Below are 25,922 nucleotides of genomic sequence, written 5' to 3' on the forward strand. Positions count from 1 at the left end.
ATCATGAGCAAGAGGGAGAAAAAGTCAGAGCTGGTATTTTGTTCACTGTCATTCCCAGTTTTTAAGACTTTGTACTAACAGCTGAAGGACTTAATTGTGTGATACTGAACACAGTCATAAACCAAAGCAGCCGATGTTGGGGTTGGAGCAGAACTGAAGTGAAAAGAACAGGCAGAGTAACTGAACATACCTAGGTCATTCTGAAAAGGAGGCACAGCTGCAGAAAAGTGGCCTTGGGAGGCTGGCAGAGAAGCTGAGGGAGTTCTGAGCTGTGCAAGAAGCCAGGCTGATCAGCCCTGGGAACGAGCAATGTTAGGGCTAAGTTGTTGCAAAGGGGGGTTAAGGGGGGTAGTTGGTCAGGTCTGCCTCTGTGCATGTGGACAGCCCATCTCTGCTTTGTAAGCCTATCCAAAGTACAGGCCCCTCTACCCAACTCCACCATATAGGTATGAGGCTTAGCTTCAATAAACAGATTGACCATTATGCATCACACTGGTGTCAGCCTGGTGTCTCTCCCTCTCCCATGCAGCCTAGAAGAGAGGCCAACTCAGCAAGCCAGTTATGAAGAAATGCTCTCCAAAAACCCTGTCCTTAATCTCATTTGAATATGAAACTAAGGATCCAGCTTTTTAAGCAGGAGTTCTTGAAACTTGCCAAAAGATTAATGTGTAAATGTGAGGAATGCTCTGGAAGCTTTTGAATGGAGACATTTTATTTGCAAATAACCACAGGAATAACTGTTTTGTAGCAAAAAGGTGATTGATGGCATTGTGGCCAAAATAAGGGGGCCTAAACCTGACAGCATAGTATCTCCATATTACCTCAATGTTAATGTTTCTCACACTACCTTTGTTTATTTTTATTGGAAGAAGCACAAGAAAAGCAAGATGCTTGCTTAAATCTCCACAAACCCAAACATCTGAAGCTACATTACTCCTTTTTCCTGGCTCTGTTCCTCCCTGAAAACACGCTGCTAGCATGCTCACTCTCCTTTTTCCCATGAACTACAGGGTGTAGACCTAAATACCCTTTGCAACTGGTAACTTGCAAGGCACTCTAGGCTCCAGTTAATACAACAAACCGTCCTTTCATAATGCTCAAAGTATCTGTGGCATGAATACATCAAAAGATCTGAAATTGGCAAGGAAACATGAAGAGCACTTTTCATTTTCCATAGGGGCAATTTTATTCATCTTGTGAAAACATCTTACAATGACCAAGAAGTTGTTACATGGAACCCAATGATCAAGAAGTTGTTACATGGAACCCCAATTCCAACAACTGTTGACTAACAGCAGTCAAACAGTGGGTAGGAAACACTTGTACATGTGGAAGCCAAGGACCTGTGTGCACTGGCTCAGGGAGGTTCTTGTCTCTATCACCAAGGGCTGCTCTGCAACAGTGCAGTGTCACATCTCTATCAGTGACCTTTAGGTATGAACTGGAATGCCTTTCTGTGGGGAAATGAGCTGGATCTTTTAGCATCCAGCTATGTGGGAACATGCCTTGGTTTGCTGGAGCTGAAGGTGTGAGCCAGTACATTAAAGGCAAAGTCCGAGGAATCATCTCAGCAGCTTCTGGGTCAGTGGTTACTTTCCCTCCTGCCAACATAAGTGAACTGAGGTAGGTTTCAGTTTATCATTTCTAAGAAAATAACTCATCATCTGACCAAGCTCTGGTACCCCACAGCTCTGAAAAACAACCTTACAGTAGGGAGACCATCACCTAGAGCCAGGATAAGAGAGCAGCCTGAGGGTTAAGGGTTAAGACATTGCAGGTGAGAGCAGGCACCAGGGCAGTGCTGCTGGGCACTCAGATGGGAACTGCAGCTGTCTTTGGGCATGGAGCAGCTCTCCTTAGCCAAAGGAGGAGGGAGAGATGGTTTGAGTTACACATGTGTGTTGCACAATCATCAAATATGCCTGGAATACAATTATTATTGCTGCAGCACGGCTCTTCTGGGAAGCCTTCCACTCCTAGGCCAAACTGCAGCTACCAAATCTCTGCTGGTTTGGCTGGAAAAACATCATGGCTGTGATATCTTTTCACTAAAAAGGATTGTTTCCTGCTCTGCTGTCATTAAAGCAAAGCACAAACCAGCCAAACACTCTCTTCACCAAGAATCCCAAAACCGACCATTTTTTGGGATACAATAACTGTAATCCAAACTGCAGCAGTCAGTGCTGTGCCTACTTTGGTACTCAGCCAGTGGGTTTTAAAATAAACACCCTCCAGGACTGTTCTCCAGTTGGATTTATTAGTCATTACCAAGAAAAGATAATTAGCACTTCTGAAGCATTGTGATCATCAGTAGCATGAACTGTTACCAATAGAAACGAACCGGGGTACTTGAGCAGCACAGGAACATGGCAGCTCTGTTGTACTCCCTGTACAGAACCAGTACCCCAGTGGGCAGATCCTTAGCTGGAGGAAATGCTCCTAACTACCAGCAGCTCCAGCAGAGCTAATGACAGTTTACACAGGGTAAGGCAGGCAGGGGAGTTGTTCCCTGGCCTGCTGGGCTTCTCCCTCTATTTTTGTTGCAATATACAAAGCTTCTGGTTGGTCAAAGGCACCAGCAAATATTACTCCTGTACTGCACAACAGAAAAATGAGAGCTAATGATTTTCATTTTGTATGCATCCTGCCAACATGAAGGAAAACAACCTTGTAGTGGAACAAGAGGAAGCAGGTGTATGCCTGGATCCTCTGGGCAATGATACCTTTTCTCTCTTCCTCTTTCTAAAGTAATGAGAACACTCTGTTGGATTCAAGTCAATGCTAAAATTCAAGAGAATTAATATTCCACTTATTCCCCAAACTTTTATAACTTATGACCATCTGTAAAAGTTATATGAGAGAGGAGATGTAAATCTTATGTTCTTAGTCTCAAATCCCAAGCATTAAACATGCCAGGCTCCCTGCTATACAAAGAATACTGAGCTCAGGAAGTTAGGTCTCTTAGACTTATCAGTGTTGCTATCTAAACAAACACTATGACACACAGGTTTGTCTGAAGCAGTTGCCTTTGTTTTTCTGTACCTGGAAGTAGAAGCAAAATCCATGCTGAAGAAGAGAGGTAGAGTGTGAGCATGGGAAGGCCTCCGTTTTGGTGAGCATGCATTACCAAATGTAGCTAAGAGGATCTACCCCCAAAGTGCTTGCAAGTCTGCAACAACCCCACACCTTCCTGCACTGTACAGAGCATTTCAGGTCAATATACCACCCCTCCTGCCAGCAGTGTTTCTTATCCTTAGGGAAGCATGTGGATTGAGTTCAGCATGCATGCAAAAGTACTTTGCAACTGGTGGCAGGGCAATGGTGTGCTGTGCTGGTAGAAGGTACCTTACCTGCACAACTCCTGTTGATGCTGATGACATTTGCTCATGTATGTCTTTCTTGCCACACTGAGAGCAGAGGCTCTTAGGACTGCAATTCCAATGTCAGTAACACACATGACAAATACAGGACCACCCTGACAACATTTGACTGGCTGATGTACTCAAAGTACTCCCACGTGTTTGCACCTCTCCTAGGATGATGATTGCTGTGAGAAGTCTGATTATGACCAAGATAAGCTTCATCTGGCAGTAACAAATGTGATGGGCTGGTAGCTGCTTACAAGCTATGCAAGCAGAAGTAAATGGGTCTCTGTGTGTTTGCTTTTCAGCTGCTGCTGGGAAACGGGCAACCTCCTGCCAGGTCACAGACCAGCTACGTTACAGACTTCTTGCTGCAGTTCCTCAGTGGCAGAGGTGGTTGCATAGCTTGTACTCAAATAGCTGTCTGGTACACAGAAGTTGCTATGGCAGCACTTAACAGATAAATGTTGCACAAGAAAGTGGTGATGCTGGGCCATGCTGACTCTTCTTTGTGTCTTAAACAGAAGGCTCTTTCCCACCCTGGGAATTGTGGAGCAGAATAAATATTGGACTATAATATACATCTATATATTTCTACTTAAGTCTATTGTCAGATTTTATCTGACTGTGGAATTGGATTTAAAACACCTGGGTAACAATTTACATATTGTGTCAACAACATCTCTTCCCCCTTGCCTTTCCCACCTGCAGTGCAGAGCAAGCTGACTTCATAGCATCCTTCACAGCAAAATGAGTCTCTGCTGTGTCTTTTTGTCTTCATGAAACTAATTTAATTCTGGTACTTTAACACCTACTTCTTCCTCTGCTGCTGCTGCTATTGCAAAGGAGAAATGTGTCCGGGTAACAATGTCTCCTTGGAAACCTGCTTCTGGCCTAAAAAGCCCAGTTTGGTGACTGCTGTGGCCCTGGGAGGCCAGAGACCTCAGAGGCTGAGCACCTTTCATGGCTGGGCTCCTTTCACTCCAGATCCCTTGGTGAAGAGATGATTAAGCTGGGCTACTGCACCACTATGATTTAAAGGGAGAAAACAGAACTATTGGTCTGGAAGTGCTGAGTAGAACCTGAAGGCAGTGCATTTCCCTCAGCAGAGGTGCCTCAGGGGAGGATGGGGGCAGGAGCTCTGCAACAGTGTGGTCTGGAGCCTCATCTCTCTATTAGCCTGCAGATGTCCAAATCATTGTAAACAATGCTGACCTGAAATCTGCTACCTTCAGGCTCTTTAAGAAAACGCCCCTAGTCATTAGTTGCCTGAGGATATTATTACTTCAGGCATGAACCAGTTGCAGATCACAATCCCGGGCAGAATTATAGTACAAAGTGTGTTTGAGTGGAAACCTACTTATGAAACAGTCACAAATCTTCTTTGGACAGAAATGGGCACAGAGCCCCAGCCTTTTGTGCAGAAAAGCACCCACAGCTCATTTCTGCATCATCTTCATCTTGGGACTGGTTTGGATGGGGCCAGCTCTTGTGTGACAGCAAGCTACAGCTCTGCCTTACTGCCGAGGCCCCACGATGTCAAGAACAGCTAAGGAGCAGCTTAGCAGGGGGTTTGCCAGCTGTGTTCCCCTGCCCCAGACACACCGGTCATGGGGAGGCTGCATGGATTAGGAGCTCTCCACCCTTTCATCTGATACGGTATGTGCAAAACGATCCTGCTCAACTTAGTGCCTCTAACGAGGAACTTCTACAGACAGCACAAAGCTTTGGCTTCAAGAAAGAAGTAATTCATACATACACGCACTGCCTTCAGCACACCTGCCCTTAAAAGACTGCAACTGCCTTTTAGCTAACGAGAAGAAGGCTATGAAGAAGTTTTGTGTTGGGAACGGTCATGCAGTAAAGCACAGAGTTCAGCCATTACATACTGGTGACCACCATACTCCTCAGGAGCAGTGATGAAACAGCTGATTGACAAGCATGAAGCTCAGTGTTTATAATGAGCTACTTCATGTAAGGCCTTTCAATAAACATATCACAGAATCATAGAATCATAGAATCAACCAGGTTGGAATAGACCTCCAAGATCCAACCTGACACCCAGCTCTAGCCACACAACTAGACCATGGCACTAAGTGCCTCATCCAGGCTTTTCTTGCACACCACCAGGGGCAGTGACTCCACCACCTCCCTGGGCAGCCCATTCCAATGCCAATCACTCTCTCTGCCAACAACTTCCTCCTAACATCCAGCCTAGACTTCCCCCTGCACAACTTGAGACTGTGTCCCCTTGTTCTGTTGCTGCTTGGAGATGCATCTGTGTTTTTAATACTAATCCAAGTGTGAATCAATTTGGTCTTGGGTCTGTCTGCTCTTGTGAATCACACTGCAACAGCAGCTTTACAAGTGAAAAAATGAAGCAATGAAATTGGTCCAGGCGAGTGCCAGACTAAATATAATAAGCAAGGGTATAAAAGCAGGGCAGGAAGAAAGGATTATCCAACTAGCTGAAATAACTTTATAAATCTGCTGCATGCCTGTATGGTTTAAGTGTCACTCCTATCCTGTCAGATCTGGGTGGAGGCAGCCTCATGCTCATGTAAAACTTGGTCAAGTTAGATGGTGCATTTGCCTCTGTTTAGAGTAGATCTGAGCTTTAATTTACAGCTTGAGGTTTGTCTCCTTAATGAAACACTGGAATGTGCAAGTGCTTTGATCAGCTGTGCTCTAGCGTGATCTTTCTACAGCCACTTTGAAAGACCACTTTGAAACAGGCCTTCCTATTGACTAGAACAGGAGGCTAGCCAGGCACCTGTGGAAGAAAAAGGCATTCTCTGTTGCTGCCTGCTGCAAACGCTCCTACAGTTAGTTAGGCTTGTCTCAGCTAAGCACATAGACTTGAGCCCCAGCCTGGGATCGTTTTGTCCCCTTTCAGGCTACAATGGCACTTTTCTATTGGGCTTTTTCTTTGTTTATTTGTCTGGTTTTGGTGTCTGTCCATAGAATGAAGGTGTTTAGCTGCAGAGCAAAGCTTCAGAGCTCCCTAGGTATGACAGTGAACGGGATGACAGGACTGCTGGATTCAAGGTCCAGAGCAGTGAGGAAGCATTCAATGGCTGCTTCGTTTTTCCCCTGAGCTTGCAAGACCTCTCCAAGGCTGTTCCAGGCCTTGTGACTGGTGGTCTGGATCTGGATGGCATCTCTGAGGACTTTCTGGGCCAGGTCCCTCCGTCCAAGTCTGTTCAGCACCAGGCCCTGTCAATAAACAAGTGACAAGTAGTTAACAATGGCATAAAACTGAGGAAGAAATGGAGTGCCCTGAGCTCCCAAGCAAGCTAGGCAGACGTGCAAGTTCAGGAATGGCAGAATCATAGAATCATTTAGGCTGGAAAAGGTGTTTAAGATCATCAAGTCTAATGTAAACCTAACACAGCCATGTCCAGCACTCCATCCTGTCACCAATCACCACATCTACATGCCTCCCAAACACCTCTAGCAAAGGGTAGGGATCTCTACCTGTTTATGGAGAAGAGAAGCAATCAGCTCTTAAGCTCTGGAGTTTTTTTGGCTGTCCTGTGTAATTTAAAGGAACAATCATGAAAACATATTTCAAAGCAGGGAGTGATCCTGCTACACATTACTGGGAGAGCATGTAAGCATCTCTCTCTCCTTGAGTAAGTTATACTGGCCTCTAATCCCCAGGAAAATGCACACAGTTTTAATGACACCCAGTAACCAAATTAGCACATCTTGCACATCTGCAATAGGCTGAAGTCAAGTCTCTCAGTTCCTGTAGCCAAATCATAGAGAAAGATCTTTCTTCTCAACAAATGGGGCTAGAGTGACATGGTCCCTGCTTCTACACCTCTAGGAACATGCTGTATGTAACATCTTGGGGGCCTCTGTCCTCCTGCACTCCAATGTAGATCCCAAAGCAGTGTGGGGGAGGAGAAGATGGAGAAACCTTGTTTAAAAAGCTGTCCTTAGGGTAAGAAAAGACACAAGTGGGTGTAACCATCTGGAAGGAACAGGAAGATGAAAAAAGTGGTAGGAAGAATGTGTTTTCCTATAGGGCTTGCATGGATGTGCCTGAACCCACAAAGCACCTAATGAGCCAGGCTCCCTTTTAATTACACCTCAGTCAAACATGCTGAGCCTACATTGTCAGATGGGCTTTGCAGGACACAAGATATCAGTGGCATTTTTCTGCTTCCTCCTAAAGCTGCACGCACCAGGATGAACTTCCCATCAGTTTCATCCGGGTGTGGATGAAGCTGCCAGCACTTCAGGATGCCTGCCTAGCCCTGCATGGCCTCTGCCTGCATTCACCCACACAAATACTGCATAATGAAATGCTTTATCTGGAACTAAGCAGTATGTGGATGCATGCACATCAAGAAAAAGGTTAATCTTTCATGTGTGTCATTGCCTTTAGTTGTTAGGGAAAGACATAAGAAACTGGAATCTCTCACAACTCACATCCAAGTAAAATTCTGCTGGTGATGCTTTTGGAAGCAGTGAAGATTTTACCTTTGTCTTGTTTTGTTTGCTTTTTCCAAAAGTGCCATCAAACACAAGGAACATCATGATGTCTAAGAGCCCAGAGCCAGTGACAGCACTAATACCCATGGCAACACATCACTTTGCTTGAAAGAAGAATTAAGAAACACTCATTTAATCAAGTATTGAGGGGACTGCAAAAGGTTTCACTGCCTCTTTCTTACACCTTGGTATTTCTTGTGGGAGCCTACAAGAAAGCCGGAGAGGGACTTTTTAGGCTGTCAGGTAATGATAGGACTGAGGGGAATGGAACAAAGCTAGAAATGGGTAGATTCAGACTGGATGTTAGGAAGAAGTTCTTCACCATGAGGGTGGTGAGACCCTGGAACAGGTTAACAGGTTGCCCAGGCAGGTAGTGGAAGCCCCATCCCTGGAGGTGTTTAAGGCCAGGCTGGATGAGGCTCCAGACAGCCTGATCTAGTGTGAGGTTCCGACCACAGCAGAGGGGTCGGAACAAGATGATTCTTGTGGTCCCTTCCAACCCTGACTGATTCTATGACTCTGTGATTCTGTATCTGGTCATTCAGAGATGCAGTAGGGATGTTTATTCTTCTGGTTTGTCTCTCCATTGGAAAAAGACAGGCAACAGGGACTAATCTTACCAGCCTCTTGTGAGCAGGAACAGGTGACACAGAGGTACTCTGATGGGAGAGGCTGCTAGTTCCTCTAGAGGTAGCTGCCTGGAGACAACCACAGGCATGCAATAACAGACTGGAAGGAATTTGTGCAATTATAATTTGAGTCACTCACTTGACAGGGATAATGAGGCATAGAAAGGGCAAGTAGTGTGGCCACAGTCAATCTGCTGCAGATTCAAGATGGGACCTGTCTCAGTTCAACCACAAAACCACTCTTCCTCAAAACTCCTCCAGTTAAGCTGACTGAGCAGAGCTGATTGTGCTCTCTGGTGACCCACTGCTGTCCTCACTCTGAGCCTAAGCAGGAACAAGCCTCTTGAAATTCCTGGGGGGCTGCTGGCCCTGGAGGCACAAGGGCCAATGAGCCTGTGCGGCTGCTGCCTGACATACCTCTCCATCCAGGAGGGGAACTCCCAACTTGGCTGATATCTCATGCCTCTCAGCAATGCTGCAGTGAAATCCACCTCACTGTAAATTGCTTGTGCAGCCCAGCTCCTTTTTCTGCCCCAGCACCCTTGCTGATCAAGGACCAGAGGCTGGCATGACTTCATCCCCTATGACTCCCCACTGTGGAGCCATTGCATTCATTTTGCCTGTGCTTGAGGTCCCTTGCAGCTGTTTTGCAGCAGTGGGAGGAGGCTGTACACAAACTCCAAGTACAGTGTTCAGCTGTGGGAGATGCTGAAGCTGATGTCCAGCAGTAAGCACAGCACAAATGAACATTTGCTCATTGGTATTCAGTACTTTCAAGCATGCCATTTCAGCTGAAAAGACACCTGTGAACCCTTTCTGGGGGTGATCCTGGGCTCCCCAAATCCAGGGCGAAGCCTCCTGTTGACAGTGCAGTACACTGCATGAGTGAAAGACTGTTACATGATTTTGGGGAGGAGCACAGGACAAAAGTTTTGCTAAAGGAGGTAAAGATTTCTGCCTCTTCCTTGCTTACATAAATGACTGTTAGCGACAAAGACTGCTTGGGTCTGTGGCCATTCCCAGGACTGGACAGGGCTGGGTGCTAGGTTGGACTGGATGATCTTGGAGGTCTCTTCCAACTTGCTTGATTCTATGATTCTATGATTCCTGCTTCCCCGTCCCCTTCTTCCTACACACTGGGATATCTATGTGGTGTGGGCAAATGTTGTGAGGCTTCAGGACTCAGCCCAAGTGGAGGTCAGAATGTGGCCAATCAACTCTGCAACCCAGAGCCCTGTCAACCTTCTCAACCCCCAGTGCAGAGACCTACTCTTCTGCCCAGTGAGCTGTGCCAGGCGGTGCCAGGCTTTCCAGTGAGGCTTAACTGAACCGGCAGAAATACGCTGCTGGACGTTTAAAGGGCGGGTTGAACATCATGAATTCCGTGTGCAGGAGAGCTTCTTGCTTTAGGTTTCCTCTCTCACCCCCTCCCCAAGCCGATCCTTGCAAACGACAAGCATTTGCTGAGAGCTGGAGGCTGCGCAATCCCTAAGCTTCACAAAGACACAGCACCGAGCACTCCAGCTTTTTGTTTCCCTGAGGTATTTGCACTTGAGAGCTTCTCCTTGCTCCTGAATTTCTTATTTCCCCATGGAGTCTGGCTCGCTATAAACAATGCCTGCATGTTGTCGCTATGGAGGTCCAGCTGGAATCTGCCTACAGTGCAGAAGAAAAAAAATGATCTCTAAATTCAGAAAGCCACCCACTGACAGGCAATTTGCATTTGTATCTGGAAGATTGGGGTTTGTTAAAGGTTTTCCTAATGAAAGTGCAGTTCCTGAGTTTCTATGGAAACTCATCTGCTTGGTGTGCATGCATAATTTCATAAAGTCAGAGCCCAGGAAGATGAGCAATTAGTATAAATACAAGCAGGAATGTGATTCAGGGTTTTCATCTTCTTCTTCTAGAAGATGGAGAGTGGGGCTGGGTTTTGTTGCCTTTCCTTGGCTTGCATTTGTGTTTTTGTCAAGCTGAGGCAGAAACCAGTGTACAGGGTGGCCTCACTCCTCTGCCACCTCCTGGCTAGCTCTGGCACTTGTGGTTTCTACCTGGTTATTTTCCTCCCAAAGATGGTGAGTACCTCTAAGTAACGTCTTTGTCAGTGCTGCTGGTACCGAGTCAGGCCCCATGGAGCAACGGGGACAGGCTTCTTTTTTAAACTGAAACATATCATAAATAGTAACACATGCAAAACCGACCCACAAGGTGTGTGAGAATCATTTTGCTTTAGAGCTGCTGTGGGCAGCACATCGCAAGGGCTTGCACCAGGCGCTTGTGCTAATACAGCTGTACAGTGAGAACATCCAGTTTCTGGGGTTTTAGGTTTGCTGGCATGAAAGGAAGAAAAATGTCTTCAAAATAAGAAATAAACTTCTTTTTTTCCCCCAACACAGCTGAGTTCTGACTCAGATGAGACTCCTATTTACACCTGAATTTGGTATTTTCCACTACCATTCACATATCATCACAGGTGGTGCAAACCTGCTCTGGAGCTGTGGTTTCCTCTATCACCCTCCTGTCTCAGGGTCAGGCAACGGAGAGGGTCATCAGAGCACGAAGACTGAACAATGCTGCATGGAGCTTTGGCTCTTCCTTCCCTCTTTTCTCTCTTTACCAACTCAAAGATGTCTGTGGAATTCAACAGCAGTTCTTGCAGATTTGCTTGAATCAAAACTCATTCACTCAGCAAGGTCTGGGGGGAACTTGTGCAGATTCATTTAATTTTTTTCTTTAGGTCTGAAGACATTTCAGATCATGTAAACAGAGGCAGAGCAGTGAAGGTTGTGCTTTCAAGCCAGAATGTAAAAAGACAGTGCTGAAAGCACAGAATGAAACTCATTTGCAGTGAAGGAGTGTGGCAGAGCAAAGCTGTCACATGAAGGCAGAGGGGACGTAGCCAGACTGGTTTGCTGCTTAAGGGCTCTAGCAGCTGGCCTCTTGGATTTATTGTCCTTGATTTCAGGGAACAAGGAGTGCATATGGGAACCTTTTTAAAAGGTATTTTTGACCTTCTCCACATACAAAACAAAAGCTACTTCTATGGTAACACTGGTTTAGGCTTCCTTGCTTTCAGTGATCTGATACCTAGTAATTAATACCTGAGTGAGGCTATTTTTGGTTTAGACCAGAACAGGTACATTTCAATTTAAGTGAGATGAGCAAAAAAAGTGACTTGTTTTCAATTTCCACTAACAAAGTGAGCACAAGCCCTACCTGAAGTCCCATTTCAGAAGGTCATGAAGTGTCTGATCTACGCCTTTATTCCCTCAGAGTATTATTAGCTTAAAATTACCTCATAAAACTCCCAGACAATAGTACAGAAAATACATTATGGAAGACTACAAAGCCTCAAATACAACCTGGAGTTTATTTTTACTAATGAAAGTCAAATTTTCCTTTGCAAATGTTTAGTTTTAAACACCTGATGACCCACAGGCAGTTATTCTGACTCTTGGCATCCTCATTTCCTTCCACTAAGGCAGCACAGATTTGATCACTCTTTCTTTTGTCCTGAATAAAACTTTTATTTCATTGCTGGATCATAGAATCATAGAATCAACCAGGCTGGAAGAGACCTCCAAGATCATCCAGTCCAACCTAGCACTCAGCCCTAGCCAGTCAACTAGATCATGGCACTAAGTGCCTCAGCCAGGCTTTTCTTGAACACCCCCGGGGATGGTGACTACACTATCTCCCTGGGCAGCCCATTCCAATGCCAATCACTCTCTCTGACAACAACTTCCTCCTAACATCCAGCCTAGATCTCCCCCGGCACAACTTGAGACTGTGTCCCCTTGTTCTGTTGCTGGTTGTCTGGGAGAAGAGGCCACCCCCCAGCTGGCTACAACCTCTCTTCAGGTAGTTGTAGACAGCAATGAGGTCCCCCCTGAGCCTCCTCTTCTGCAGGCTGCACACCCCCAGCTCCCTCAGCCTCTCCTCATAGGGTTTGTGTTCCAGGCCCCTCACCAGCTTTGTTGCCCTTCTCTGGACACCTTCCAGCACCTCAACATCTCTCTTGAATTGAGGGGCCCAGAACTGGACACAGGACTCAAGGTGTACTGCCTACTCCAGTCTGTAATGTGGACATGTCAGTAGTGGTTACGAGGAGGGCAATCAGCAGTGGCAAGTCCAGGGCACACTGCAGGAAAGTGCTTGTTCAAAAGTGTGCTTACTCAGCATAACTCTAAGAAAAGCCTTTCAAGATGCATTTGGCACTTGGTGATAAGTCTCACATAACAGAAAAATCTGCACTGCTACAGGGCAACAGGCACTTCTGCAATTATTTAGCAGTGAGAATAAGCTGCAAGCAAAATCTGCTGCACACACCACGAAATATCAGAGTTATTCTGGAAAATGTCAAAGATTAACCCTGGAAATTCTAAGCCTCCTAGAAGAAAGGCAGGCATGTTAACTAGCCAATTGCTCTGATTCTGTCCCCCTGCATTCCTGACCTTTGAATTTCTGAGGAGATGGGATCTTTTTTTTTAAGCAGTGAGCAGTGAAGTGAGTTTTTGTTGTGCTATCACTTAGCCACAGAGCGGCTGGCAGTGGGTGGGGTAGCTGATTCAGCCCAGGTTAGGGTGAACAAGAGCTATACCTATGAGCTCTGGTCTCTGAAAAGACATCGTTTGTAGGAATACATGGAGCAGTCAAGGTTAGCTCACCAAACAGACTCAATTAGAGGCTGTATCTGTATTTTCTGCCCTACATGGTTGGCTGGGATCCAGTTCTGGAGGACAGCTCGTCTTTCAGTGTTTCTGCTGCCTCTTTTGTCAGAGCAGCTTTTCCTTCTCTTCCTCCCCGCCTCCCCATCAGCTGAAGCTGCTGCATTCCTTGTCAGTTAGCCACACTGAAATGCTGCATTTGATAAAGCAGAGGAGAGGAGGAGAGTGAAGGCAGGAAGGGCCACTGCAAAATGCAGCCTGTGGAAAGGAAAACCAAAGAACAGCACTCGAGGGAGTGGAACTGGAAGGTGGCTGGAAAAAAAGCAAAAAAAAAAGAATTTGCACCATAATTTGTAGCACTTATGCACTACCTGTGGGTTTCAACTTAGTGTGCTCAACCTGGAGATTTCAGCTCTGGTATTGCAGGCACCAAAGGCAGCCTGGCAGATGACTGCTGCCTAACCTTCACTGCAGCATTTTTATGTGCTAAAAACGAATGTGAGGTAAGAAAAGAAACCAGACTGCAAGGAGGTATCAGGAGAAGCAGACTACCTGAGTGTGAAGACAGAGATGGCTTAAGCCCACCACAGACCTGGCCACATGGATATGCTCTACCAATCATACCGATGAAGCTTTGGCAGGGAGGGAAGATAAAGTAAACCAAGGAAAAGATCAAAAGTGGTGAAGACCAAAGGAGAGAAACATCCCCACTCCCATTGCAGAAGGGAAGCACTGGGCCATGCTGCACACTGCCCTCTGCCCAGGCTTGCTGTCTCTATTTGAGTTCATCAAATGTTACCAGGGATGCCTGCACTGTTTGAAGCTTGTATGCGATAAAACATTTATTGACTTAAAAAGTAAACCCTAAGGCAGCATTTCAAACCAGGAGACTCTGATCTCTTCATAGAGAGACTCATACAAGCCTAGGGAGAATGAAGAGTTTTTCTGCCTTGTTGGATTGTTGTCACTTAAGCTTCACTCAAAGCAGAACTGTTTGCTGCACCCTGAATATTCTCTAGACAGTTCTTCCTTTGCTGAGACCTACATAGAGAAGAAGAAGCAAGCAAGAAAACCTAACAGGATGCCTCAACCACACATTTGAGGCTCACTAAATGTAGTATTTGTTTTGCACTCTCTTCTCCTAGGGAAGGCGAGATTTCTCCTAGTCCTGACCTTACCAGTTGTCATAGGAATGTTGCAGTGGATTGCCTCAACTAGGACTCAAGCTCATCTGTGAAAATAATCAATAGTCACTTAGGATACATAATCTATAATTTAAGATCCCAATTTTGTTATGCACTCTACCTGCTTCCCTGGCAGATAGCCTTGTTGAAATTAGTGAGATTCACCCTAGATATATCCAAGTCTTGAAATATGTGCAGAATCGAGGCTGATCAGCATCAGCAACGAGAGAAAAGGCATGCAACATACATGCAGGATGTTGGAAAGTGGCAGGTAACCTGCTGGTTAAAGCACTTCACTAGAAAGTGGTTTCTGTGCTTCACTGGCTGCTAATGCATTTTGCATTGGATAATGCATTTTGCATTGGATAATTTCCCACTACCCAGGAACCATTCAAAGAGTAGGGCCAGGGGCAAGGGACAAGCGTTGAAAGGCAGAAGTCCTGGGTCTAAGTGTTCTCAGGCTGAGGAGGGTTTGGGCTTCTCTTGTGCCCATGGGGTGCATGCTGAGTTCTAGCACATATTTTAAGGGATTTAGGGCAGCAGTTAAGCACTTCCATCAGCCCCAGAGGGGAAAACACTTTCCTGTCTCTTTTGACAGCAAGCAGGTGCCTGTGTTCTGCTGCACATAGCAATATACTGATGCTAAGAGCTCGGGAAATGTCTAGGCTCCAGACTCGGACACCCAATTAACGAGAGTGCCCTGATGAACAGGGCATTTTTGTCTGCTTAGGTTTCCTTCAGTGCCAGTGCTGGATCCTCCCCTGATTTTTAATGCACCGCTTCACAACAAAGGAGGGGCTGATGTGCCTGTTTCCCATGCGCGTTTTCCTCCGCTCTCCGCACAATCTAGCCTGAGTCGTGTACAGGTTCTCCTCCACTCACCTCTGCCAAGGGTCTCTAGGAACCTCAGTCTCAGAGAACTAACTGCCAGAGCAAGCGCCACATTTAGCAAGTCTCTGAGGAAGGGTGCGGCACGGCAAAGGGAAGGCTGACAGACGCACACAGCATGCCAATGTAGGTTACAGCAGATGTCTTCTGAAAGGAGAGCTCAGCTATTTGAAAAATCTTAATTTGCTTAGTTTTCCACTCCTGTCAGCCTCTGGGAGAGCCTGTTATTAATGACATCCTCTGCACAGCTACAGCCGGAGCCTCCAGAGTGCAATATGGCAGCCGAGTGCTAAGCTAGCTGAGCTTCTGGGAAACGCAGAGCCAGCTGGACAGGAATGCGCTGCTGTGGTCCAGCCGATGCCTCTGGCTTCTGCTCCAGTGCCTCTGGTCCCATAAGGAGCATGTTTCCTTACTGTCTCTTATCTGCTCAAATCTCTCATAAATCATGAATCTCCACGCAAAAAGAGATTTCACTGAATTACAGTGAGGATTTTCTCTTATCTGCTCAAAAGAGAATGAAGAAACTCATTGAGAAGATAAATAATGAAACACTTCTGATCAACGCTGCACGTAACATTAGTGTAAGTGGAAGCCCCAGTGACACTGGAGAGATGTGATGCTTTTATGTTTCCCATTTGTTTGGCAAGAAAGGACTTCTGCTTCCTTATTCTGACTGAGGCCAGCTCAGTGTATTGGGACAGGTTGCTGAAAACTGGAAGTCTTACCAGCTCTCACTCCCCTGTTCATGCAGCTGTGCCTTATGTACAAGGAGGCAACATACTCTGTTACTGCACTGCACACTACTTTATACACTGCGTTGCTCTGTCACTTCGTCTGTCTTCAGTGTGATAACAAGCAGCCTAAATAGCACAGAATTTAAACTATCTATAACTGGTTTCCTTGGCTGTGAAAAACAGCATTTGAAGGTTGAAATACTGCGATGGGTTTATATCACTTAGAATTTAGGATTTGCCCTCCAAAGCTATATTACCACACTACTAAGAATTTGGAAGTAAAATGAAATTACCATTCACTAAAAGTAGGCTAATAAACATAAATATATATATATATATATACACACACACAACACTAGACAAAAGCCCACCTAATGCCACTGGACAAAACCCCGGGGCTGTCACCAGCTGTACTGGAAGGATGATAGGCCTAAAACATGTCCTGGCTTGCCCCACCCTTCTGCTGATGTGGGATGCAAGCACAGGAGGAAAACAAAGGCTTGGGCCATTATGTCCCCTCCCAAAGTGCTAAAGAGGTACCCACAGGTGTTCATGCACCTGTCAGTGTCTTGCCCAAATAAGGGCAAGCAAGCCCTGGTTTCACCTATTATGGTCAGTCTGGCAAATGCTATTCCAATTGGTGAATCTCTGTGGACAAAGGAACCATTACACTTGGGCAAATAATATCAACCGAGCTAAGCTGCAAGCAGTGCTCTGCCCTGCCTCACTGCTCTGCTTGGACAACGTGTTCTGCTCTGTCTCATTGTGTTCTGCTCTGCCTCATTGTGTTCTGCTCTGCCTTGTGCCTCAGACCAGCATAGCCCTGGTGTTTTGGGCTTGAACTACCTGGAAACTTAAGTGTCTCAAGTTTACTAGGAGAAGGCATTAAATACCTCACGACATGGTGAGAAATGCCACTGACATTGTGCTCTCTGCACACCTGCAGGAGATGCTGCCTGCACCTCTGCAAACCTCCATGACAAGAGGATCAGGTCAGAGATCCTCTGCCTCTTTCCCAGCACCCCGTTAAAGCCTGGGAAGATTTAGAAGCCTCTCAATGGCTATGAAGACACCAACAGAACTCCCTTCAACTGTTTGGGTACTGACTGGAAACCACAGTTAGCCCCAGGAATCCAGAGATCAGTTTTTTTGGAGTAAACATGCATAAGCCTCTCTATAACTAAATTCTGTTGTGTCTTCTGCCTCATCAGAAAGGAGCCTCTTGGGTCTTTCTCAAGGGCAAGTGGCATATTGGCCTCAAGAGTCTCTTTCCTAAGCAGTTAATGTTTGTCATATTGTTGCTAGTTATTTATTTTATTTCCCTCTGTGTAATACTTTCCATGACCATGCAAAGAACCTATTATTATTAAAAATTATGGTCTGTGGTGAGAGTGCTAAACATCAAAATTGATACATGATAATAATTTGGGGATAGATCCCACCCATACCGTTACACCAGTAAAGACAATATCCCCACCCATACCCTTACACCAGCAAAGACAATATCCCCACCCATACCCTTACACCAGCAAAGACAATATCCCCACCCATACCCTTACACCAGCAAAGACAATATCCCCACCCATACCCTTACACCAGCTAAGACAATATCCCCACCCATACCCTTACACCAGCAAAGACAATATCCCCACCCATACCCTTACACCAGCAAAGACAATATCCCCACCCATACCCTTACACCAGGTAAGACAATATCCTCACCCATACCCTTACACCAGCAAAGACAATATCCCCACCCATACCCTTACACCAGCAAAGACAATATCCCCACCCATACCCTTACACCAGCTAAGACAATATCCCCACCCATACCCTTACACCAGCTAAGACAATATCCCCACCCATACCCTTACACCAGCTAAGACAATATCCCCACCCATACCCTTACACCAGCTAAGACAATATCCCCACCCATACCCTTACACCAGCTAAGACAATATCCCCACCCATACCCTTACACCAGCAAAGACAATATCCCCACCCATACCCTTACACCAGCAAAGACAATATCCCCACCCATACCCTTACACCAGCAAAGACAATATCCTCACCCATACCCTTACACCAGCAAAGACAATATCCCCACCCATACCCTTACACCAGCAAAGACAATATCCCCACCCATACCCTTACACCAGCAAAGACAATATCCCCACCCATACCCTTACACCAGCTAAGACAATGTTATCTCTTCCCCCGCTCCCAGTCCTACCAATTGTGGGAATGCAAAGTGAAGGATGTGAGAATGGAGTGAAGAAGAATAACAACAGGTGGATGCTGACCTTGGTTCCCACCAGCTGCTGGCTACCTTATCTCAGAAGGGATAGATAACAGACACCTCGTTAATGAGATAACAAGGGGTGGTTTATGCAGATGGAGTGGGTTGTCTTTGACTAATTATGCTCATGTGTAGGTGTGTGCTCTACTGGCTGAGGGTATATATATTCAGGCTGTAAGTTCAATAAATGTCTCTGGCATCATTCACATTGAATTGTCTGGAGCCCTGCGTGGCAAGGCCTCGATCATACTGGTCTGCAGGCCTTTGACCATGGCTCCTGAGGCAAGCAATCATAACCAGCAGCACAGTCTGCAACAACCAATAGCCCAAACAAATGATTGGCACAAAGCAGGCAAGGCCAGACGGATAGAAACAGTGGGAAAAGCTGGCAAGTGAGAGAGAGAACACTCTGAATTCCCAACTATATAGAAAAATAACAGCCCCATGAAATGGGATAAATTTATCTCTTAGGTTCTGTTCAGCTCCCTTTTGAATTCTCTTGAAAATCTTATTTACAATTAAGACACTTGTCTTAAAACTGCAACAGATATAGAGAGGAGAGTCATTCCACTCCTCCTCCCTTCTGACTGTTCTGTGAGCATATTCTGAAATGCCATTTATGAGTTCAGCTGTAGACCAATTTGACTCCTACAATTTCTGGGCTTTACTTTGATCTCAAAGTGCAGAATAAGGAGAATGCTGGTTAGTAGAGCTGCAGTGGTATCTTGAGGCCTGTGGATGGAAAACCACAACTGAAGCTAGTAATTGTCTGGAAGATCAGGCTGGAGCTCAGTGGATGCTGCAGAAAGAGATCAGGCCAAGAACAATGTCTCTGGGCCTGGATGCAAGAATCACAGAGTTCATCAGATTGGGAAAGACCTGCAAGATCATGGAGTCCAATCATTAGTTTCACACTGACAAGTCCTTGACTAAGCCAAATCCCTCAGCACATCTAATCACTATGAGTTCCTCTGGTTGGAAAGGACCACCAGGATCAGCCAAGTCCAAGATCATCCAGTCCAACCCATCACCTAGATCTTCTAATTAACAAAGCCATGGCACCAAGTGCCTCAATCAGCCTCTTTTTAAACACCCCCAGGGGTGGTGACTCCACCACCTCCCTGGGCAATCCATTCCAATGCCAATCACTCTCTCTGCCAACAACTTCCTCCTAACATCCAGCCTAGACCTCCCCTGGCACAACTTGAGACTGTGTCCCCTTGTTCTGGGAGCAGAGCCCAACCCCACCTGGCTACAGCCTCCCTGCAGGGAGCTGCAGACAGCAATGAGGTCTGCCCTGAGCCTCCTCCTCTCCAGGCTGCACACCCCCAGCTCCTTCAGCCTCTCCTCACAGGGCTGTGCTCCTCACACAGTTGAGTACATCTCAGCACATCCATTCTACACTATCTATATCTTATCTCTATAAGGGTACAACCTGCTTGGACATAGGACAGTTCATGGCCATGTTAGCCATGGCAGTTCTTATTACCTGGAGACTGTGACCTAGTTTACAGACCAAGACTGCCTCACATCTAAACAGTGAGGCAGAGGCATCTTGAATCTGTATCTGGCTTCCATTAGGTAGTTGTGATGTTGCCTTGGTCTTGGACTTGAAGAGATAGTCAGCAGCCCAAGTCACTGTCTCTGTGGCACTCATAACTCTGTAGGTCTCTGTCACACCTCCCTGTACCTACAAACATATTCCCAGTTTTTTTACACCAAGTTTTATTCTCCAGAGATGACTGAACCAGCTACAATGTGAGCTAGATTGTATGGTCCTGCTCTGGAAGGGGGGGTTGGACTCGATGACCTCTTTGGGTCCCTTCCAACCTTTGACATCCTGTGATCCTGTGAACCACTCTAGATGCTTGATTTGTGTGGAAAATGTACCGGGATCTCCTCTTGTAAGGCAGTACACATGCTTTAGAGAAGGAATGGGAGAAGAGCTGGGAAGTTTTGTCTTCCAAGAATTTATTTTGGTTTCTAAAGTTACATAAACAGAGCCTGAATAATGTGGTAATGAGTATCTCAGGGACATGGAGAATAACTTACCACAACAGGAGAATGCAAGTGCTTGGCACAGATAAACAGGAGCTGCAGATTCCCTGGAAACTGGGATAATCCACCTCTGAGAAGCAGAGCACCAGCCCTCCTGCTAATGGACTGAAATCTCTCTGCTGCACAGTGGATCAGATTTGCTCCTTCCAGCGACCTCAAACACCCCAGCAGGTCGGGTCACTGGGTGGTGAGGGAAATGCACCGTTCCCCCAGGAGAGGAAATGGCCACTCAAAGCATCTAAGTGATGGCTTCACTGTCACAGAATCACTTATCACCACATTTGTGACGGCTCCTCCATCTCCTCTCCATCACAGGATGCAGGAAGGAAGGCTGGCAACTGCAGAGGAAGAGTGGGAAACAAACCTGCAGACCTCCTATGTCTGGGCTACTGAAGCTGCCAACTACCTAGTGGATTTGCAAGGAAGATGGCAGTGGGGGTGTGGGGGTATCTGCAGCAGACAGAAATTAGGAGAACAAAGTATTTGCAATTCCTTGGACAGTCAGTGAGCTGACACACAAACTTATTAATATGAGCATCCAAAATGCTCTTTTCTCCTGTGGGAGCCAGTGACTAGAGGCAGACAAGTTATCTCCCTCAAGCTCAGTTGCTTCAACACAAAAATTTGAGTTGAGGCTGCTCTAAGGATTGCTTTTCCCCAAGGAGAGCTTAGAGCAGTTATTTTGGGATATCTGAAGCACAGGAACATTCCTGGGATTCTGCAATAAGCCTCAGAGTTGGAAAACCAGACTCTGTTAACCAGCCACGATTTGGAAGGAGGCTACCAGTCATCTCCAAAAGCCAAACACTGCTTTACCATTGCCCTGCTTGGTGGAGTTACAAAAGGTATGTACAAGACAGGCACAAAATCCATTGAGAGTGCTTCTCTTAGGGTCACAATAGAATTAGTCTCGATTGCTCTCTGCTCCCCAGCTCATAATCCACCCATCTGAGACTTGCAGAGTACCCATTGCTGTATCAATGGGCAGAAAGCAGCTGTCCTGATTACACTCAGCTGTCTGGGGGATGCTTCCTACAGCCACAGCCTTAGGCACGATGAGTGTGCGATCACTCGACAGGGAATTCCACTGGAGAACACCGTCTCACAGGAGGCTGTGTTGATGGTCCACCAGCAAGTGCTGTGCTGCTGACATGCCATTTTGGGGAGGAGGTGTAACCAGCTATGTCACCCTGCAGAGCAGGCTGAAAATAGGCTTGCACTCACTGCACCATGTGGCTCAGTGGTATGTCAGGACATGTATTTTTAGGAAACTCCTCCTTTGGGCAGAAAGGGTGAAGTGCTTGGCCTGGTTTGCAGGCTGCTGCCTTTGCCCAGATCTTTCATATTAGAGTGTGGGAGCATGCTAGCCAGCAGACAGTCTGAGGACACCTCTAGTGCCTGGATACAGTACTAGTCCTAGTTATCTGTTTCTCAGAGTGGTTCTGGAAGGGTAAAAGACAAGTGGGCTGCTGCTCTGTGCTTTCCTTTGTTTCAATACGTGCAGGCTTGCTCTCTCACTGTTGGTGCACTTCAGAGGGAAGGGACCTCCAACAGGGCAGGGATGGAGCAAAAAAGACAGAAGATCAATGTCTTGGGAAGAACATGGTCTCTGAGGAGCAGCAATAAAAATCTACCTTGCAGAATGCATGGGTGAGGGCAATAGGGAGGTCAGAAAAGACAGCTCATGCAGAGAAGAAAGAGAGAGAAGAAAAAGCAGTTGTTAGAGGAATTAAGTATGATTTTGGAGAGGCAAAGTGGAGTCTGACTTGGTGAGGTACTTTCTGGGTGCAGCATACTGAAAAATTAGAGTATGTGTCCATGACCAGCCAGTTACTGCTGCACAGACACTGCTGTGACTTGCCCAACCCCAGGTGAAGGATGAGGTTAGGCAATGCTGGACTTGAAATGGAATTCTTCTGTCAGACACTTGCTGGCTTCCTCTCTTCCCCAGAACATCATCCCTATCAGGCAACATGTGTTCAGCTCCAGCATCTGGGTTGTGATTTTTTGGCAGCTGCACAAAATCTCTGCTATTAAATCCCACCTGCCAATCTTATGTCTGCTCCCAAAGACCTTTGCCTGTTAGCAAACGTTTCAAAATCACACTGTCAGGCACAGTACATCATTGTGCAATCCCACCTCAGGCAACGACCCTCATGTAAGGACTCCTTTTAACTCCAGTGGGTTGTGGAAGAGAAATGCCAGAGGACAGGCATCTGGATTACTGGCAGAGATATTCATTTAGCTCACAGTTTGCACTGCGCTCTTCCCAGTGCTACTGTAAAACATCTATTTCCCCCTGAACTACTCAAAGACTATTATTTTGTCTGTCACATTTTAAGAAGCTTTGAGACAGCTGAAGGAGCTAAGAGTGTTTATCCTGGGGAAGAAGAGGCTCAGGGGTGACTCTGTTGCTGTCTACAACTACCCGAAGGGAGGTCGTAGCCAGGTGGGGTTGGTCTCTTCTGCCAGGCAACCAACAACAGAACAAGGGGATACAGTCTCAAGTTGTGCCAGGGGAGCTATAGGCTGGATGTTAGGAGGAAGTTGTTGGCAGAGAGAGTGATTGGCATTGGAATGGGCTGCCCAGGGAGGTGGTGGAGTTGCCATCCCTGGAGGTGTTCAGGAAAAGCCTGGATGAGGCACTTAGTGCCATGGTCTGGTTGATTGTCTAGGGCTGGGTGCTAGGTTGGACTGGATGAGCTTGGAGCTCCCTTCCATCCTGGTTGATTCTATGATTCACAGTTTGTGCCATAGTTGTACAGTAAGAGAATCTGTGACTGTGTTCATGTGAAGTTGTTCTCCCTTTCTTTACAAATCCTGCACTTCCCTTCTCTTGCTTCTTCAGCAGTCCCGGAGGAGCGATGCCACCCTGTGACACGTGCACACTTCATGTCACTTCACTGCTGAAACAGTTCATTACTGAGCAAAATGCTGCAATACAGCTCGCTCTTCTATCCTGCATAAGAGTTCCACCCACAGATACAGTGTAATTTTTGATTATGTACAGGGAGAAAGAACTTAAATCTCCACATCAACTATTTACTGTAACATTTCACAGTCTGTCTCTCCCCAGCATGAACCTAGGCAAGAGGGCTGTGCTTTTAGTGCAAAGGACAGCATCTCTTGGAGATGGGCTAATCTACTTGATTATGGTATCTCTAAAATTGCAAACAAGAGACATCAGTACTTTTTATGTGGACACCTGTCAGCAGAGCAACAACTGCTAATTGTCATGTAATAACCATACCAGACACTTCCACAGCAGTCATCTTTTCGGAAGTCAAGCCTGAAAAAAACTTACTCATCCAAGCACCAAGCATATTTTGTCTGGATCTAGCTGCACGTCTGTAACTGTTTAAGACTCCAAAGTGATATGATGTGCATTTATAGATCATAGAATTATAGAATGGCAGGGGCTGGAAGGGATTTCTAAAGATCATCTGGTCCAGCCCCCTGCCAGAGCAGGATCACCTACAGCAGATCACACAGGAACACACCCAGGTGGGTTTTGAATATCTCCAGAGAGGGAGACTCCACAACCCCCCTGGGCAGCCTGTCCCAGTGCTCTGTCACACTTGCAGGGAAAAAAATCTTCCTCAGGTTCACATGGAACCTGCTATGCCTCAACTTCCACTGCCCCTTAGTCCTGTCACTGGGCATCACCCAGCAGAGCCTGGCTCCAGCCTCCTGGCACTCACTCCTTACATATTTGTACACATTAATCAAGCCACCCCTTAGTCTCCTCCTCTCCAAGCAGTAGAGCCTCAGCTCCCTCAGTCTCTCCTCATAAGGAAGATGTTCAGCTTCCTTAATCATCTTTGTGGCTCTGTGCTGGACTCTCCCAAGTAGCTCCTTGTCTTTCTTGAACTGGGGGGCCCAGAACTGGACACAATACTCCAAATGAGGCCTCACCAGGGCTGAGTAGAGGGGAAGGAGAACCCCCATTGACCTACTAACCACAGCCCTTCTAATACACCCCAGAATGGCATTAGCCTTCCTGGCCACTGCTGGCTCATAGCCATCCTTCCATCCACCAGGACTTACTGACTGCTGTACTTTTACTAAATGTTTAAATTTCAACAATTAAATTTATCCAGATGGACATTTGAAATTAAAAAAAAATGAGTAGAAGTACAGCAGTCAATAATTAGTTTCGTTGGTGTGCAATTCAGGTGCTTTCCTTTATACTCTAATGTTTGCATTCTAGTTTAAGAAGCACTGTATCCTGAGAAAAGGTGCTGATATTCTCACTTAAATAAAACCAGAAGGGATTTGTATAGAATTGCTGCAGCCACAGAACTATGTAGTTGTGCTCTGCCATCCAAGGAAGTTTTTGTTCCTACAGAAGCACCGCAGGAACTGTCACTTTGGCACGTCCACGGCTCAGTGTGAGCTGTGAACAACGTTAAAGCAGTGCAGCACTGCCTAAGACCATGTGCAGGGAGGAAGAGCTAATTCTCTGTTTGTAATAGCACTGACTCTAGACCTCCTGCCATCTATAGAAACGATACACATGACTTCCTAAAGCACCTCCATACCTCACAGAAACACAGAAACATCCAGGCTGGAAAAGAGCCTCAGGATCACCAAGTCCAACCTATAAGCCTACTCTACAAGACTCACCTTAAACCATATCCCTAAGCACCATACCCAAACGCACTGGATGTGACCCTTAAACACATTCAGGGTGGGTGACTCATTCCAGTGCCTGATCTCTCTCTCTGTGAAAAACCTCTTCCTAACGTCCAATCCAGGCCATTCCCCTTTGTTCTGTCTCCAACTACCTGTGAGAAGAGACCAGCAGCAGCCTCTCCACACTGTCCCGTCAGGTAGTTGTAGATAGATGTTGCCTCTTGCAGGCATGGGCTCATCAGCCCATCTTTTAATTTAAGAGCATGGAAAAAGATATTTGCAAGCTTTTCAGATAGAGCAGGTAAAGGAGATGACTTCTAATGACCTGAACTAGGTTTGAATTGATTGAAAACTTTGACAGATTATCTCTTGTTTAAATGGCACCAGAGCTATCTGCACTGCAGAGCAGTTCTTTTGCTGGTGACGTGGTCTGCTAGCAGTCTAGTGATGGAAACTGTGTTTAGAGGACAGAAAACCTATTTTTTGAGAGCAGCCAGAGGGAAAAATATTGGATCATCAGGGATGAGAGTAAAATCAGTCTCCCAATGAAAAAACTCAACTGCCTAAATATAATAAACTGAGTAACTCCCGAAATCACATACAAGTATGCATGTAAGATACATAGTGCTGCCCACAGACCTAAGCACAAAAGTTTAAATCACTGATTCACAAATATTGTGAAGTCTTTTTAATTCATAGGGAGTGAAAAGGACATTTACAGAGTAGTACAATCCCCAGCACTGCATCTATTCCTGGAGTCTAGCAAAGCCCTTTCACTTTGATGTTTGGCCTGCCTTTGTGCTAGGAGGAATGTGCATGGGGTTTGTTGAATGAATCAGCCTGCATCTCTGAGATGTCCAAGGAGGCAGCAACATGGAAAATACTCACTGTGTACCAATGTGATGAGGCTCATGGGTCTGGGGAGCACTGGAGACACCAAGCCAAGAGAGAGGGGCATCTTCAGCT

The 25,922-nt window shown here is 46.2% G+C and overlaps 1 protein-coding gene and 1 long non-coding RNA gene across 5 annotated transcripts in view; both read right to left on the minus strand.

Annotated features, from left to right (window-relative positions):
* Positions 1 to 1,161: 1,161 nt before the first annotated feature.
* On the minus strand, positions 1,162 to 5,385 carry LOC135183403 (uncharacterized). Its single transcript, XR_010305548.1, has 2 exons — positions 3,043 to 5,385; positions 1,162 to 1,601 (listed from the first exon to the last, which is right to left on the minus strand). It is a non-coding gene; the product is annotated as an uncharacterized LOC135183403 (long non-coding RNA).
* Positions 5,386 to 6,271: 886 nt separating this feature from the next.
* TTC7A (tetratricopeptide repeat domain 7A) overlaps positions 6,272 to 25,922 on the minus strand; it is a 180,431-nt gene continuing 160,780 nt past the window's right edge. For all 4 annotated transcript variants that reach the window (XM_064158360.1, XM_064158358.1, XM_064158359.1 and 1 more), the window contains one exon: positions 6,272 to 6,578. In XM_064158360.1, coding sequence (XP_064014430.1) covers positions 6,357 to 6,578 — 222 coding nt within the window. In that variant the 3' untranslated portion in view covers positions 6,272 to 6,356. The remainder of the gene's footprint in view (positions 6,579 to 25,922) is intronic.

This window comes from Pogoniulus pusillus, chromosome 18 (assembly GCF_015220805.1).
Source record: "Pogoniulus pusillus isolate bPogPus1 chromosome 18, bPogPus1.pri, whole genome shotgun sequence".
Classification (NCBI taxonomy): domain Eukaryota; kingdom Metazoa; phylum Chordata; class Aves; order Piciformes; family Lybiidae; genus Pogoniulus; species Pogoniulus pusillus.